This window comes from Pipistrellus kuhlii, unplaced genomic scaffold, assembly GCF_014108245.1.
Source record: "Pipistrellus kuhlii isolate mPipKuh1 unplaced genomic scaffold, mPipKuh1.p scaffold_m20_p_1, whole genome shotgun sequence".
NCBI classification, from domain to species: Eukaryota; Metazoa; Chordata; class Mammalia; order Chiroptera; family Vespertilionidae; genus Pipistrellus; species Pipistrellus kuhlii.
The window spans coordinates 1762559-1778818 of NW_023425404.1; the positions used below are offsets into that span (position 1 = coordinate 1762559).

The window sequence follows — 16260 nt, forward strand, 5'->3', positions numbered from 1 at the left end:
GTTCTAAGTATGTGATATGTCATTCTATTCTTATAACCACTCTTTAAGTCAATGTCATTATCTCCTTACAGATTGGGGGAGCCAAGCTCAGAAAGACTAAATAACTTGCCCAAAGTTACAGGTGGTAGAGGTGGGATTTTGGACCCAGGTCTGTCTGATTATAACCTATTGTTCATCCCCTCCCATTAAACATAACCTTGTGCCTTTAGTCTCTCCTCACTCAAATCCATACAATCGCTCACCAAGGATTAATCTCCCTAAAACATCACTGTTCCTCTCTCTTTCCCAGCCACCCCCACACCCTTTGTCAGATGCTCGTGAATTTGTTCTTGCTCTTCACTAGCCTGAGTTCATTGCCCCTGGTGTTAAAGACCTCCTATGAACTGGTTAAATCCTGCCTTCCCCCACCCCAGCATAATGAATCCCTCAGGCCTACCTCCCCTTATCTTTCGTTCCTTTCCTTCATTCATTTATTCATTCATTCATCTGCTTAAAGACATAGTGGGGGAGATAAGTTGAAAACAGTCGCCTGCCGTCCAGAAGATGCATTCCGTTCCCTGCCTTGCAGGCTAAGGGGTAGGCAGGACTACCCACTGAGGAGGCAGTTAGAACAGTCAGAACAGAATACGGGAGCAGCGGGGAAATGTGTACAGAATGTGGGTTTGCGTCGTGGGTTTGCATAGAGCTGGGATGTCTGACCTGGACTCGGGGTTCACAGCAGGTGATAGAGAAGGAGTGATGGACACCTAGGCCGAGCCTCGAGGGATAGGTGCACAGGTGAGTGACAGGCATCCTAGGAAGAGGGATTAGTGTGTGCAAAGGCCCAGAGGCCTGAGGGAACGTGGTGTATTCAAAGAAAGGCAGAGTTTGGGGAGGCTGAGGTATGGGGTGCCCTGTGGGTATGGGGGAGCAGCAAAGATGAGGCTGGAGAGGCAAGTTTCCATGCAGCTGAGCACTTTCTCTGTCCACACCACCTTCCTACCCACCCATCCTTCTAACGGTGTCCCCGGAGTAAAAAGGATTTCCATCCTCCTAACTCGTACTTTCCGCGCTTTGATCCCTTGGCATTGAGCATGGGATGCTCAGTACCACCTGCTGGTTTGGATAGTGAGCAGTTAGTGGCTTAGAAAGAATCCTAGCCTTTCCTCAAGATGTTCCAGGGGTTGTCTTACTGCCTGTGTCCCCCTCGCCTGTCCAAAGCACAGGGAGAGGATCCTCCCTAACTAACCTCCGTGTGCAGCACCGTGCTTTGCATGTGGTCAGTTTTCAGTCAGTGCTGGATTGATGTAACCCATGGCCGATGCTTAGAAACTTGGAATGTTTGTAATGTTTGAGGCCAATGCCTGTGTAGTATTTGAGAAAAGCTCTGTGGCTTTGTTTGTTGGTGTTTAGTTTTGTGGCCAATCTCACTGACATGGTTTGGGTTGCAGAGGGCTTGCAGCCCCGGAGGCGGAAATGCTGTACATGCAGGAGGTGGAGAGGATGGAAGGCTACGGGGAAGAGAGCTACCCTGCGAAGGTAAGCGCACGGCGGCCGGGGCGCTCCGAAATGGGTCTCAGGGTTCCCGGGGGATAGCGGGGAAGCCCAGGGCGCCCTGCTGTGCAAAGGCCCACCTCGTGCAAAGGCCGACCTCGTGCAAAGTTCTGGGCGTTTCAAAGCGGAGGTTCTTGTGGCCAAATGGATGCAGTGAACATGTAACTGATTTGCAGTTTGTTCTCTGAATGCTCTTGAGGGCGTTCCTTATGGGGCCCATCTCTCTTTCTTTTTTTTAATTGAGTTTTTACAGAGAGGAAAGGAGAGGGTCAGAGAGTTAGAAACATTGATGAGAGAGAAACAGTGATCAGCACTCCTGGTGTGCAGGAGGCAGCTTATCATTGTTTCTCTCTCATCAATGTTGTGCCCACAACCAAGGTACATGCCCTTGACCGGAATCAAACCCGGGACCCTTTAGTCCGGAGGCCGATTCTCTATCCCCCGAGCCAAAGCAGTTAGGCTCTTCTATTCACACATGTTTACGACACATTGGTAACTTTCAGACTTTTCCCCTTCAGAGCAGTTATCCCGTGAGTCTTCCGCGCATTCCTGCCTGGGAAAGAGGTTTGGGGACGGGGTGCAGGTGTGGTTGCTCTGCACCTGCCGCCTGAGTGTGTCTTTCTCCTTTCAGGACAGCCAAGGCAGCGACATCTCCATCGGAGCCTGCCTGGAGGGCATCTTTGTGAAGCACAAGAACGGAAGGCCTCCCGTGATATTTCGGTATTCTTCCTACATCGTTCCGAGCCGTGTCTGTGGCTCCCATTTTTAGTCTCGATGTTAGTTATATTGCTCATAAGTATCCCCCAAGGTCTCGTTAGGAAATGGAAATACGCCTTCCTAGGAAAAAATACCACCTCACTGCCGGCTTCTTCTTGTAAGCCGCTTTCTTCAAAACAGGTGTGCAGAAAATGGTGCTTGTAATAGGGGTCGACTTGGGACATACTTAAAAATGCGCCCCTTTTCTTCCCATATGGAGGTGTTCTCTTGATGTGTATTTTCATATGAGCTCTGATTTCTAGGGCTATTTCTTTTTTGTTAATCCTCACCTGAGGATATTTTTTCCATTGCATTTCAGAGAGAGTGGAAGGGAGGAAAGGAGCAAGGGAGGGAGGGAGGGAAGGACAGAGATGGAGAGAGAGAGAGGGAGAGAGAGAAACATTGATGTGACAGAGACACATCTACTGGTTGCTTCCCGCACTCAGAATGGGAAGCGAACCTTCAGCCCAGGTGTGGGCCTCTCTAGGGAAGCACTGGGCCTCACTGACCTTGGTGTCCTTGGGACCTAACCTCGTTTCTGACCTTGTCATAACGCACACCCTTTTGCACATCTTTGTAAGATGTTTGTTGAATGAAGAAAGGGGTCATTGGCAACTGGCTCATGTAGGGACCTTGGATCTAACTCATCTGACAAATGGAGATAAATATATTTTACGTTTTCAAGCATTCTTTGGCCTTGTTTAATATACATGCACTTTATTGCAGCTCTGGGTTATCACTTCAATTAGAAAATGCATGCTAGAGCATTAAAACAACAGTCTTATTTCCAAGATGATCAAATATTGATTTATGTATCAAGCTCAAACGTGGAAATCACATGTTCCACCTCGTGGTGTGCGCATGAGCACTCACATTGCCGCTTTCTGTTTGTCTCTCTCTAGGTGGCACGACATTGCTAACATGTCCCACAATAAGTCCTTCTTTGCCTTAGAGCTGGCCAGTAAAGAGGAGACCATCCAGTTTCAGACGGTGAGTGGGCAGCGGGAAGAGCATGGGATGTTCTTCCTGAAAGTTAACATGTTAGCATTTCTGTGTGTGTGTTTGGGGGGGTGAGGGTGGGTGGCATTAAAGTGATAATACTTTACAGTTTTATAAAATTCTATAACATTTCACCTAATGGTAGTTTTGTCATAACAGTGCACTTGACAAAAGTAATTGCTCAGTGAATATTGTCGAATGAATCCTTAGATGACTACTAAATGTAAGCAACTAAATAGGGGAGAAAGTAAGCACTGATATCTTAATTTCCATTAAGTGAATAGCTCTGTAGAAAGATTATTTTACAGTGATTTGTTTTTGCTCCCTTGAACACATGGCAATATTGAGTCACCGAGTCAAATGTTTTGTTTAAAAATGTCTCTGAGTTACCTATTTGTCAAGATGAAAGTAGGTATTTTCATAACTTTTCAATTTCTAAGTCATTTTCAAGCTGTTTAATACAAGAATCACACTGTTCGGATAGATTTTTTTGTCTTCGTAATTTAAATCCTAATGATAGCATTCCTGTGAAGACACAGTATTGGAAAAGGAAAGAGTCCCAGTGTGTTAAAAGTGACTTAACATAATTACGCCTTGTCCCCAGATACACTCTGTGTCACGCTGTAAATGTGCTCTCACTTATTTTATGCATATTTTACTTACTAGGAGGACATGGAAACAGCAAAATACATGTGGAGACTCTGTGTGGCGAGGCACAAATTTTACAGACTCAATCAGTGCAGTCTGTAAGTATATCCTGCTCATGGTGGAGAAAAGAAGAAGTTGAGACATTTTCATCTTGAATTGTATTGTATCATCTAGAAAGGCCAGTTTTATGAAATAGGATATTTCAAATGGCATTTTGATGATAAACTCTTGGCTGTTTTTGCATGTTAAAGTGATATCCCTAAAATTTTTAAAATGTATTTTGCTTTGGACCAACTTCTAATAACTACAGATATGCCTCTAAGATTTCTTTGAACCATTTACTAGAATCATTCTAATTTTTGAAGTTAGAAACTGAATATTTTTTATTTTTTTTAATCAGCATTTTGTGTAATTAAGGATTATTGCTTTCAAGCCATGTGAAGAATGTATGGCTCTTTTTCCTAACATAGTTTTCTTAACCTACATCCACTGCCCCCTACTGGATCATTGTCATCAGCACATAAACATGCTGTAATATTTCACATCTTAAAACACTTTTTCTTTGTGCCACAAGCTCCCTAGCTGTGGCATTGTGTCTCTGCTCTCCTTTATAGTAAATTTCTTTCTGTTTTTTAAAAAATATATTTTATTGATTTTTCACAGAGAGGAAGAGAGAGGGACAGAGAGCTAGAAACATCGATGAGAGAGAATCATCGATCAGCTGCCCCCTGCACACCTCCTACCCGGGATGTGCCCGCAACCAAGGTACATGCCCTTGACCTGAATCGAACCCGGGACCTTTCAGTCCGCAGGCCGATGCTCTATCCACTGAGCCAAACTGGTCCCGGCTGTTTTTTATTTTTATTTTTTAATATAAATATTGATTTCAGAGAGGAAGGGGGAGAGAGAGAGATGGAAACTTCAATGATGAGAGAGATTCATTGATTGTCTGCCTCCTGCACGTCCCTTATGGGGATCGAGCCCGCAACCCAGGCATGTGCCCTTGACGGAAATTGAACCTGGGACCTTTCAGTCCATAGGCTATCCACTGAGCCAAACTGCGGTCTGCCCCTGTGCGGACTGTTGGAGTGTCCGTGTCTGCGTTGTGATGCGATGTGTCTGCCTTGTCTGCCGTGGCTCCCCGAGGGCAGGCTCCTCCCATCCATCTGTGTGCCCTGGAGCCTGGCGGGGGGCCTCGTGTTCAGGCTCAGCACCTGGTGGAAGCTTGTATGACACAGTGATGGATCCGTGGGGAGAAGAGCCCTCTCGCTCCTTGTTGCTTTCCTTTTACTGCTGATTGTCAATTGGAAAAAAAAATGGGCCAGAAGGAAGAGGAAAGGCTGGGGAGTGCTTGTGTTTTACAGGGACCTGGGTGTGAAGAGAACCTCCATCAGGAGAAAATGTGCAGAACCACCTGACGATTAGCACTTAGGTCCCCATCCTCCCCTCCCTGCATCCCTGCATCCCTACATGCGTGTTTTCAGCCGAATCCTCCTGCTGGTCTGGTGATGGGGTTTCTGAAAGCACCAGCTGGTGGAGAGGAGAACCCCTGCTTCCTTGTGATGTGGGAGCCTCTGCTTGCTGCCTGGCTGGGATTTGTGGTGCATTTGTGGATGGAAATGTTTTGCTGCTGCTAGATTTGGGAGTGTTGCTAGTCCAGGATGGTTGCATTTGGGGCTCCTCCGGGCTAGGGGGGCGGGTAGGTTCTAGGCGTATAATCAGTTATCAGGAGCCTGCGCCCAGGAAGCTGACAGACCTGCCTGTTCAAATGCCGGTTCTGCCGCTTATTTTCCACATGAGCAGCAGTAACTTACTTCATCCGAGTATCAGTTGCTTCATCTGTGAAATCAGGGTAACAGCCGCCCTGCCGCACGGGGCTGGTGTGGGCTCCCCGGGATGATCCCGCTCCGTCTTCAGCCCTGTCTCAACAAGTCCTGCCATTTATTCTCCTCGGGGCTGGCAGCCTTTTCTTGTTTTGTCTTCCCGATGCACGCATGCCAGTGATTTCCTTCCTGCCTTCTTCACCGGCCTTGTGTCAGCAGCTCCCGTCAGCATTGAAAACGGCCCCCAGAGTCCGGAAAACACACCAACAGTTCCCCCACGTTCTGTCGTGTATTGGGTGCGGGGTAGCTGGTCCCAAATAAAATGCATCAACAAGGATACTGGCAGGAAGAAAGGGGAGGTTAGAAAATTAGAACGAGGGCTGGGCTGACTCCGCCAAATGGCGTGGCGGGAGAAAGAGGACCTCGCTGGTGTGTGTGCAGCGGGCAGTGTCGCCCACGTGCTGGGCGCTGCCGGCCAGGGTCCAGGGTAGTGCGTGGGGGGGCTGCCGCCGGTGTCCTGGGCTCTGCCTCCCGGGGTTCGTGTCTGACACACTGCGGCTGACTTTGGCTGCAGGCGGGGCAGCTCTGGGCATGTCGTTTGAGGATTCTGTCGGCAATCCTTCCTCCCAAGTCTCAGTTTCACATTTGTAGTGCTTTCAAGTTCAGTCCACATCAGTGAGTCTCTGGGCTAAATAGAAACTTCAGAAGACCAGTTTGCCTAAACCTACCTTGACCTTGGAGAATGAGCAAAGGAAGAGTGAATTTCAAGGCTGCAAAAAGTGCAGTGTCTTCAAATTCTGGACACAGATTTTAGGAATATGAACACGCAGTTAAGGACTATTTAAAAAAAAAATAAAGCCGCCTCCTCCTTCTCCTCTTTCTCTTCCTCCTCCTCCTCCTCCTCCTTCTTCTTAAATATATTGTTATTGATTTCAGAGAGAAGGAAGAGGGAGAGAGAGACAGAAACATCCATGATGAGTGAGAATCATGGATCGGCTGCATCCTGCAAGTCCCCCACGGGGGGTCAAACCCACAACCCGGGCATGTGCCCTTGACCAGAATCGAACCCGGGACCCTTCAGTTCGCAGGCCAACGCTCTATCCACTGAGCCAAACGGGCCAGGGCAGACACAGCTTTCTCAACCTGCTTCACCAAGGAGGCCTCCTTCTCTACCGGCATGTGTGGCATTTCTGTAGTCTAACGGAAGTGGTGTCCACTATGTTGAGTAACATAAATCCTGGCAGAACGGAGCGTCCTTGGGAAAGAGACATCGGCTCGTCAACAGGGTTATTTATTACATTCCAAAGATAATGAAAGAAGTTATTAAAGCCTTTAATTTAAAAAGAATCATCTGGTCAAAGCGGTTGTAGTCGCCCAGTGGTAAGCTAGTGGACAGGGTTTGAATGCGATGTTCGTTGTGAGAGCGCTAGGAATGCCGGCCGGGGAGACGGGGCTCCGTGTCCTGGGGCCCGAGTGTTCACTCTGTGCTGTGGGTTTGCAGTCATCAGTCCTTGGAGCAGTGCAACCGAAGGTCACAGCATATTTCTGTAATCATAATTACGTGTCACGTCGGATCACAAGCCAGAACAGAGGGCGAAAGGTTTTTTTTTAAAGTGCTTTGACAAAATTATGTAAGTCATCAAAGCCAAGAATCCGTTGTGCTTATGTTCCTAGCTCTCACTTTCAACAAAACGGACCACACAAAAACACAAAATGCCTGCCTCTGTGTAAAGACTGTAGAATTACAAATGGGCTTCTCTGTTGCTTGTTTCTAATTTTATTCAGAGACGGGGCTTGTCGGGACTAGTTTAAACCCTCAGATTAACTGGTAAATGTTAGCTGGCCCTCCTTCTTGTTCTCATTGCCCTTTAAAAACATTTATTTTTTCCCACCACCATTGATCCCTCCTATGCCCTCTCCCACCTCCACCCTTCTCATTGCTTTTTAAAAAGTACATTTAAAACCAGAGAGAAGTTTCTTGAAAGGAAGGCAAAGAAGTGGGTTTACCATAGGCCCACTAAAACAATTTTCCTACGTTTTTGCTTTCTCTAACTTAATTCCTTAGAAGAAATACAGGTTCTTAAGTTACCGAAGTTACAACTTATCTCTTCATTATGTTTGGAGTCTGTGGTTCACAGAGTTTAACTAAAGGCAGTTGCTTCTGGCTTTGGGGCTGGCAGCTGAAGGCCGCCCCTCCCGTGTATTAGGGGGGTGGTCAGTGCTGAGCCAGGCCTGTGGAGCGATGCATTTGCCCTGTCTTGCTGCCTCTGGGGCGAGTTTGTGGGTGGCCTTGCCTCGCCTCCTCCCCGCTCTGCTTTTCCTGGAGGGACCGGGGAAGGTCCCGTCTCCCGCCCACCTCCCGTTGTCCCCTCTGGTAATCCAGGCAGCAGATGCTGCAGGAGGAGGCTCAGCCTCTGGCGGGGTCAGAGAGGCCTGGGCAGCGGGACGGGGCCAAGGCCATGCCAGGGATGGGGATCCTCCTTCCTTGACTCAGATTTGAGATTGGATTACTTTGTCTTTTGCATGGGAACCTTTATCATGTTACCGTCCTATTAATTTGTTCTGGTAGAATTAGGAAGATGGCATGTATGTATGAGAGAGTGAGTGAGAGAGATAACGTACGTATACTCTTCTAAGGACACGCCTTATTTTACAGGCAAACACCGACCGTCACCGTGAACCTGATTAGGAGGAGGTCTTCTTCAAGGATGTCTCTGGTAAGAAAGAAGGAAAGCCACGCTGGCTGCGTTTCCGTTAGTGCAGTGGTCGGCAAAATCATTAGTCCACAGAGCCAAATATCAACAATACAACGACTGAAATTTCTTTGGAGAGCCGAATTTTTTAAATGTAAACTTCTTCTAATGCCACTTCTTCAAAATAGACTCTCCAGGCTGTGGTATTTTGTGGAAGAGCCACACTCAAGGGGCCAAAGAGCCGCATGTGGCTTGAGAGCCGCAGTTTGCCGACCACAGCCTGAGTGATTCATCTTTCTTAATAGAGTAGGCTTATGGCAGTGCTGATTTTTAGTGTGAACATAAAAGTGTGTCAATATTCTATTGTTTTTTTGACCAAAGAAATGGTGATTTCCATCCTCCCCCCCCCCCCAAAAGGGTAAGCCCAGTATTGGTATAACATTTATTAGATTATACATTGAAATATTAGGTCGAATATATAATAGAAAAAAGAAAAAAAGAAAAAAAAGAAATATTAGGTCTAATCTAATGTTTAAAATTTTGACTGTGAGCCAAGAGTAATCAGGAGTTCGTAGATATTTTTTTTAATATATTTTATTGATTTTTTTACAGAGAGGAAGAGAGAGGGCTAGAGAGTTAGAAACATCAATGAGAGAGAATCATTCATCAGTTGACTTTTGCACACCCCCTACTGGGGATGTGCCCACAACCAACATACATGCCCTTGACCGGAATCGAACCCGGGACCCTTCAGTCCGAAGGCAGACGCTCTGTCTTCTGAGCCAAACCGGTTTCGGCAGGAGTTTGTAGATAATTTAAAGAACTGGACAGTTTTGCCTTTTAAAATGAAATTTACTCCATATAAGCTTCTGACATTCATATGTTTACAGGAGGATCCAGGGCATTTTTGCCTGTCCCTCCTTGCCCGTAACTTTTCGGTCGCAGCCCTTCTCTTGTGCTGTGTGATGTCTGCCCTCAGTGCATGGGGCTTGGCATTGCCACTCAGGGAAGCAGTGAGAATGGCAGATAGGAGCTACGGATTTTTATGTTCACTTTTCATGTATGTCTGTGCTCCTTTGGGAGTGTCTTAGTGGAGAGGAAGAAGCCAGCAGACAACGCCTTTGCATGTTACCTAGGCAGTGTGTTCTAACCCTGCCTCCAACTTCCCATTTTTCAGCCTAAGCCTCAGCCCTATGTGATGCCCGCCCCACCCCCGCTGCATTACAATGGACATTACACAGAACCCTACACTTCTTCTCAAGGTAAGGGGCACTGGCTCTCAGGGGCCTGACAGCATGATTACAGTTTGAGTATATCATGAGATTTGGGAACCTTGAAGCCAGTATAATTTTTGACTGAAGTGACATGCAAAATTAGTGTGATGATTGTAGCCATGCTAGATTCATAGGATAGGCCGCCATTATATTCTGTTTCTTGGACATGCATAGAAAACATGCAGTGCATTAGTTCCCCCTTGGGGAAACGAAGGGCTGTTTCATCGGTCCAGTCAAACGTGTTTTTGACTTTCAGAAAAAGACAATGTGTTGTGTTGTAAGTGTACTCTTTGAATTTCAAATCTTTGACTTGATTCTTGTGATCCTCCAATCTGCTGTATAATATTTTTTATTTCAGTCAGTGTATGCTTAATTTCTAGTTGGTCCTTTTTCATATCCTTGAGAGTCTCACTAAATTTATTGGCCTTTTCTAGAAAATTCTTGAAAAACCTTATAACTGTGGTTTTGAACTCTATATTCAATCGTTTGCTTTCCTCCATTTTTTTTTTTTTTTTTTTTCATTTGTGACCTGCTTCTTTGACTCTGCATTTTGGCTGCTTCCCTGAATTGATAGAGTGGCTTTGTGGCTAGGTGTCCTATAGGGTCCAGTGGATCAGCCTTCCCAGTTACCTGAGATGGAACACTCTTGGTGCACTCCCTTGTGGGCTGTGTGCACAGTCTTGTTGTAGTTAAGCCTTGATTGTTGTTGGTATCACTGGGAGGAATTGACCTCCAGGCCAATTGGCTGTGAGGATCAGCTGTGTCTACATTGGGAGAACTTCTGTGCTGGAGAAACTCTTATGAGACAAGGCTTACAAAAACCTCTGTGCTCAGTTTGGATGGGGTGGAGTCTCAGGGCAGAGCTGACAGCAATGGCTTCCTGTCAGCTCTGCTCTAAGAGGCCCCTGGGTCTCAGTGTCCTGTGGTAATCACTGCAGGCATCTCTGAGAGAAAGCCGCCTTTGAGTGTTGCCCGCTGCCAGACAGTCCAGTTTCTCCTCGAATGAGTCTGGCTCCCAAGAGTCTCGCCTGGAACTGGAGTTAAGAGCAGTTGGAAGCTTTTGTCTCCCTCCCAGTTGAGAAAGCCAGCCATGTATTCAGTTGACAGCCCTCTCCGCGCACGCACACACCTCCGTACCTCTGCCTTCTGTAGCTCCTCTGAGTCTCAGTGCTTTTCTCTTTCCTTCTAGTTGTATAATTTCCACTCAGCCAGCCTTCCTGTGGTTCTTGGATGATGTCCGTTTTGTCTTTTAGTTGTAGTTTTGAAATTATTGTGTGAGGCAGCAATTTAGGTGTTTACCTATGACACCATCTTGGTTTCTCGCAATTGTATTCTTAATATTAGACTAGATTTGCCTCATCGTTATTGCGTGCCATGTCCTGAACTTCATCTTCGGAGTTGGCGGAGCCATCCCATACTATAGACGAGGAAATGACCTGCCCAGGGTTACTCAGTATGTGTGTGGGGGAAGTCAGGTCACTTCAGTACCATTTCCATAAACTACATCATCAACATTCAAGACCCCTCTCAGTATCTGTCTAGAGTAATTAGTCTGGTCTAGTCCATTTTTTTTTTTTTTTAAAACACCTCATTTTAAACTACCGTATTTTTCGGACCATAAGACGCACTTTTTTCCCCCCAGGAGTGGGGGGAAAAAGTCCCTGCGTCTTATGGTCCAAATATAGCCTACACATATACTTTAAAAAAAAAAGTTTTTTTACTTGCCCGGCTCTGTGTGGTCTCTGTGTGCTTGCCCGGCTCTAAAATGGTTCTAAATGCTGCTGTTTACTTTACAGGGTTGATTACATGTGTTTATGACTGTGATGTTGGGTTTAATGCACATAAAATATTTTAGGACACTGTTTCAGAATCTTTTTTTCTTCATTTCCCTTCTCTAAAAACTGGTGCGTCTTATGGTCCGGAGCGTGTTATGGTCCAAAAAATACGGTATATCTTACTCTTTTCCCCCAGATAACCTCTTTGTCACCAACCAGAATGGATACTACTGTCACTCTCAGACCAGCCTGGATCGAGCCCAGATCGACCTCAACGGCCGCATCCGGAACGGCAGCGTCTACAGCGCCCACAGCACCAGCTCCTTGAACAACCCCCAGGCCTACCCGCAGCCCTCACCCATGTCCTCCAACCCCAGCATCACGGGGAGCGACGTCATGCGGCCCGACTACATCCCGTCCCACCGGCACAGCGCGCTGATCCCCCCGTCCTACCGGCCGACCCCCGACTACGACACGGTGATGAAGCAGCTCAACCGGGGGATGGCTCCTGCCGAGCGGCAGAGCCACTCGCTGCGAAACCTCAACATCGGCCACTCGTTCGCCTACAGCCGGCCCGACGCCGCGCTGGTCTACAGCCAGCCCGAGATCCGGGAGCACGCCCCCTTCCCGTCCCCCCAGTCCGCCCACTACCCGTTCAGCCTCAACTACAGCTTCCACAGCCAGTGCCCCCACCCCTACGCCGCCGAGCGGAGGCCCGTGGTGGGCGCCGTCAGTGTGCCCGAGCTGACCAACGTGCAGCTGCAGGCCCAGGACTGCCCGGCCCCCAACATCATGAGGACCCAGGTGTACCGCCCGCCCCCGCCCTACCCACACCCGCACCCGCGGCCCGCCAACAGCACCCCGGACCTGTCCCGCCACCTGTACATCAGCAGCAGCAACCCTGACCTCATCACCCGGCGCGTGCACCACTCGGTGCAGACCTTCCAGGAGGACAGCCTGCCCGTGGCCCACTCCCTGCAGGAGGTCAGCGAGCCCCTCACCTCGGCCCGGCGCGCGCACCTGCAGAAGAGGAACAGCATTGAGCTGGCGGGGCTGACCCACGGCTTCGAGGGCATGAGGCTCAAGGACAGGTCCATGTCGGCCTCGGCCGCGGACGTGGCCCCCAGGGCCAGCACCGCGGGGGGCTCCCAGCCCAGTGTCTTCCCGGACCGGACAAGACGGGGAGAGGCGGCCGAGCAGGAAGGCCTGAGATACGGTCACAACAAGTCCCTGTCCGAGGCCACCATGCTGATCCACAGCAGTGAGGAGGAGGAGGAGGAGGAGGAGGAGCTGGAGGAGGACGGCAGGGCACAGGCTGTGCTCGCCCCATGCACACGGGAGCCCCGGGGCAGTCACTCCCAGGAGCCGCCGCCTGCAGGCTGCTCCTGCACCGCGGCCGCCCCGGGCGTGGGCCCTCTGCACATCCACGAGCCCAAGGCCCACGTCCCCGAGGCCGAGAGGAGGGGGAGGGAGGGCAGCCCCGTGCACGTGCCTGCGGAGGCCCGGCGGCCCCGGAGGGACGGGCTGCTGACGCCCTCCATGTCCGAGTCTGACCTCACCACGTCGGGGAGGTACCGGGCCAGGAGGGATTCTCTGAAGAAGAGGCCGGTGTCCGACCTCCTCTCGGGAAAGAAGAACATCGTGGAAGGGCTTCCGCCGCTGGGGGTAAGTGTGAGGGGTGCAGGGGAGCCACAGCCACCCACCCGCTCAGTGCCCTGCAGGCTGGGGTTTCTCAGCACCTTCTGCGCTCCTCGATCTCTTCTCTGGCTCAGTATTTTTTTTATGTTTCCAGCTCTTTTTCTTTCTTTTTATTTCAGAGAGGAAGGAAGAAGGAGAGAGAGATGGAAACATCAGGGATGAGAGAGAATCACCGACCGGCTGCCTCTTGCGGCCCCCATTGGGGATCGAGCCCGCAACCCAGGGATGTGCCCTTGACTGGAATCGAACCTGGGGCCCTCCAGTTTGCAGGCTGGTGCTCTATCCACTGAGCCAAACCAGCTAGGGCCAGCTCTTTTTCATTTAACATTTTTTATCCCTCTTTTGCCCTTGACTATGTCTTTGACTTATTTGGAACACATTTGAGTTCTATTATCTATGGAAGCGATAGAGGTTGATGACTTGTTAGTGGTTTTTCTGGAGATAGATTAAATGTAAACGTTGGGAACTCTGTGGAATAGAGTAGAAAGAATGAATGGAACGCTTCAGCCACGCAGTGTGAAGGGAAAGGGAGCTGAGGTTTGGTGACCTGAGCCCAGATTGCTTTGTCCGCCGCCTGTTCGCAGCCCCTGTGCTGGCGCAGCAGCCAGGGCCGCCTTTGTTCCGTTTGCTGCTTTCTCCTGGGATGTCCGAGAGCAGCGTCCACACCGGGCAGTGTTCCTCACGCGTCCGTGTGCCGGGCGTGTGGATGCAGCTTCGGATGTTGGCTGTGATCCCTGAGGGCTGTAGCATGATCCTGGGGTTGGGAAGGTGGCTCTTGGTCAGGAAAGCTCCAGGTCTCTTTGAAAGAAAGATGAACTGAGAACCCAAGGAAGGTCCCTCGTAGAAAATACAGGGAGCCCTAACCGGTTTGGCTCAGTAGATAGAGCATTGGCCTGCGGACTGAAAGGTCCCAGGTTCGATTCCGGTCAAGGGCACGTACCTTGGTTGCAGGCACATCCCCAGTAGGGGGTGTGCAGGAGGCAGCTGATCGATGTTTTCCCTCTAATCAATGTTTCTAACTCTATCCCTGTCCCTTCCTCTCTGTAAAAAAAATCAATAAAAATATTAAAAAAAAAGAAAATGCAGGGTTACTAGTAAATAATCAGGATAATAAGTAACCATGACCTGGTTAAGCACGCCTTACCCATTGGAAGGAAAATGTAAAAGAGCGTAACATCATCCCTAGATGCCTTTTTCATAACATCTACATGGGCTTTGCCATGTCCAGTCTACAACAGGCCTATTGTTCCTGCGGGGGAGGAAGCGGACTCAGATATTCAGTAGCTTTCCAAGGTCGCAGAGCGAGTGAGGGACTAACTGTAATTTTATTTTTATTTTTTTATTTTATTTCATTTTTTTAATATATTTTAGTGATTTTTAAAAAAAATATATTTTATTGATTTTTCACAGAGAGGAAGAGAGAGGGATAGAGAGTTAGAAACATCAATGAGAGAGAATCATTGATCAGCTGCCTCTTGCACACCCCCTACTGGGGATGTGCCCGCAACCAAGGTACATGCCCTTGACCGGAATCAAACCCGGGACCCTTTAGTCCGCAAGCTGATGCTCTATCCACTGAGCCAAACCGGTCCAGGCTATTTTATTGATTTTTCACAGAGAGGAAGAGAGAGGGATAGAGAGTTAGAAACATCGATGAGAGAGAGTCATTGACCAGCTGCCTCTTGCACACCCCCTACCGGGGATGTGCCCACAACCAAGGTACATGCCCCTGACCGGAATGGAACCCGGGACCTTTCAGTCCACAGACCAACGCTCTACCACTGAGCCAAACCGGTTTCGGCACTAACTGGAATTTTCAACTGGCATTTATCTCTGTAACGTGTTCTCTTATCTGCTACACTGTTCTCCGGCAGTTATACTGTATATATAATGTGTTGTTAAGTAATAATTGCTTATCTAAGCCTCGCTGTTCTCTGCCTTCCCACCGAAACCTTCTAACTTTGAGTCCCCGAGCTTTGGCCAAGCCTGCGTGGCCTTGGCCTGCCAGGGTGTCCACTCTGAGACGTCTTGCTGCAGCAATCAGGCTTCCGCTCACTGCCTGGGCCTCCACTCCCAGCCAGAAGCCATGCGCTGACCTGTCCATTCTGTCTCACATGGCTCCCGGGTCCTGGCAGCTGGGATTCCTCAGCTCTGCCAGACGGCAACCTCAAACATGGGCCCATTGCCAGCGAGGTTCTGGCCTTGTATTTTTAAAAAATATATATTTTGTTGATTTTTTACAGAGAGGAAGGGAGAGGGAGAGAGAGCTAGAGACATACATGAGAGAGAAACATCGACCAGCTGCCTCCTGCACACCCCCCACTGGGGATGTGCCCGCAACCAATGTACATGCCCTTGACCGGAATCGAACCTGGGACCTTTCAGTCCGCAGGCTGACGCTCTATCCACTGAGCCAGACCGGTTTTGGCTAGGCATTGTATTTTAGATCCTCTGAGATGCTGTAAGCATCTTCATAAATAGGAAAAAGTTCCCACGATGTTACTGTGCTTATGAAATAGATAAGTACCCATAAATTAAAACTACTTATAATAGTGCTGTGGATTTAACTGTGTTTTCTTTTAATGAATTTTGGGTTTGAGTAATTTAAGTTTACTTCTAATTTTGTGGGAAAGCACATTCTTACTGCCCTACCTGTGCACTCAGGCCCCTGCCTCAGGTTGGCTGAAGGTGTGGGCTCATCACCAGTGGCTCAGGGTGGGGCAGGGGGTGGATGTGATTCCACAGTGACCCCGCTGGAGCCCCTGAGCCAGCTGCACAGTCCCTTTCATAGTGAATACTCTCCCCTAAGTACATCAAGACCTGTCCATCATTTTCATGAGACCGAGTCTTTTCCCCAGAAGATACTTGTTTTAGTGTGGTCCAGTAGGGAGGCCTCTTGTCTCTGTGCGCTTTTAGTGGGCCAACAAGTCCTGCTAATTCTGAGGATTTTGACCAATTTGGTTCCCTAAAAACACAAGTTTTCTCTCTCACTGACTTTTAAGACCTACAGGATTAATTTAATAAGACTATGTGATTGGCTTGTGCTTTTTGCTCCCCTTCT

The 16260-nt window shown here is 48.7% G+C and overlaps 1 protein-coding gene across 2 annotated transcripts in view; it reads left to right on the plus strand.

The window, feature by feature from the left end:
- Positions 1 to 16260, plus strand: part of PTPN21 (protein tyrosine phosphatase non-receptor type 21) — a 64619-nt gene that overhangs the window by 36291 nt on the left and 12068 nt on the right. For both annotated transcript variants that reach the window (XM_045574680.1, XM_036429584.2), the window contains 7 exons: positions 1431 to 1518; positions 2165 to 2253; positions 3192 to 3279; positions 3955 to 4034; positions 8416 to 8476; positions 9630 to 9714; positions 11698 to 13166. In XM_045574680.1, the coding sequence (XP_045430636.1) occupies positions 1431 to 1518; positions 2165 to 2253; positions 3192 to 3279; positions 3955 to 4034; positions 8416 to 8476; positions 9630 to 9714; positions 11698 to 13166 (1960 nt within the window). The remainder of the gene's footprint in view (positions 1 to 1430; positions 1519 to 2164; positions 2254 to 3191; positions 3280 to 3954; positions 4035 to 8415; positions 8477 to 9629; positions 9715 to 11697; positions 13167 to 16260) is intronic.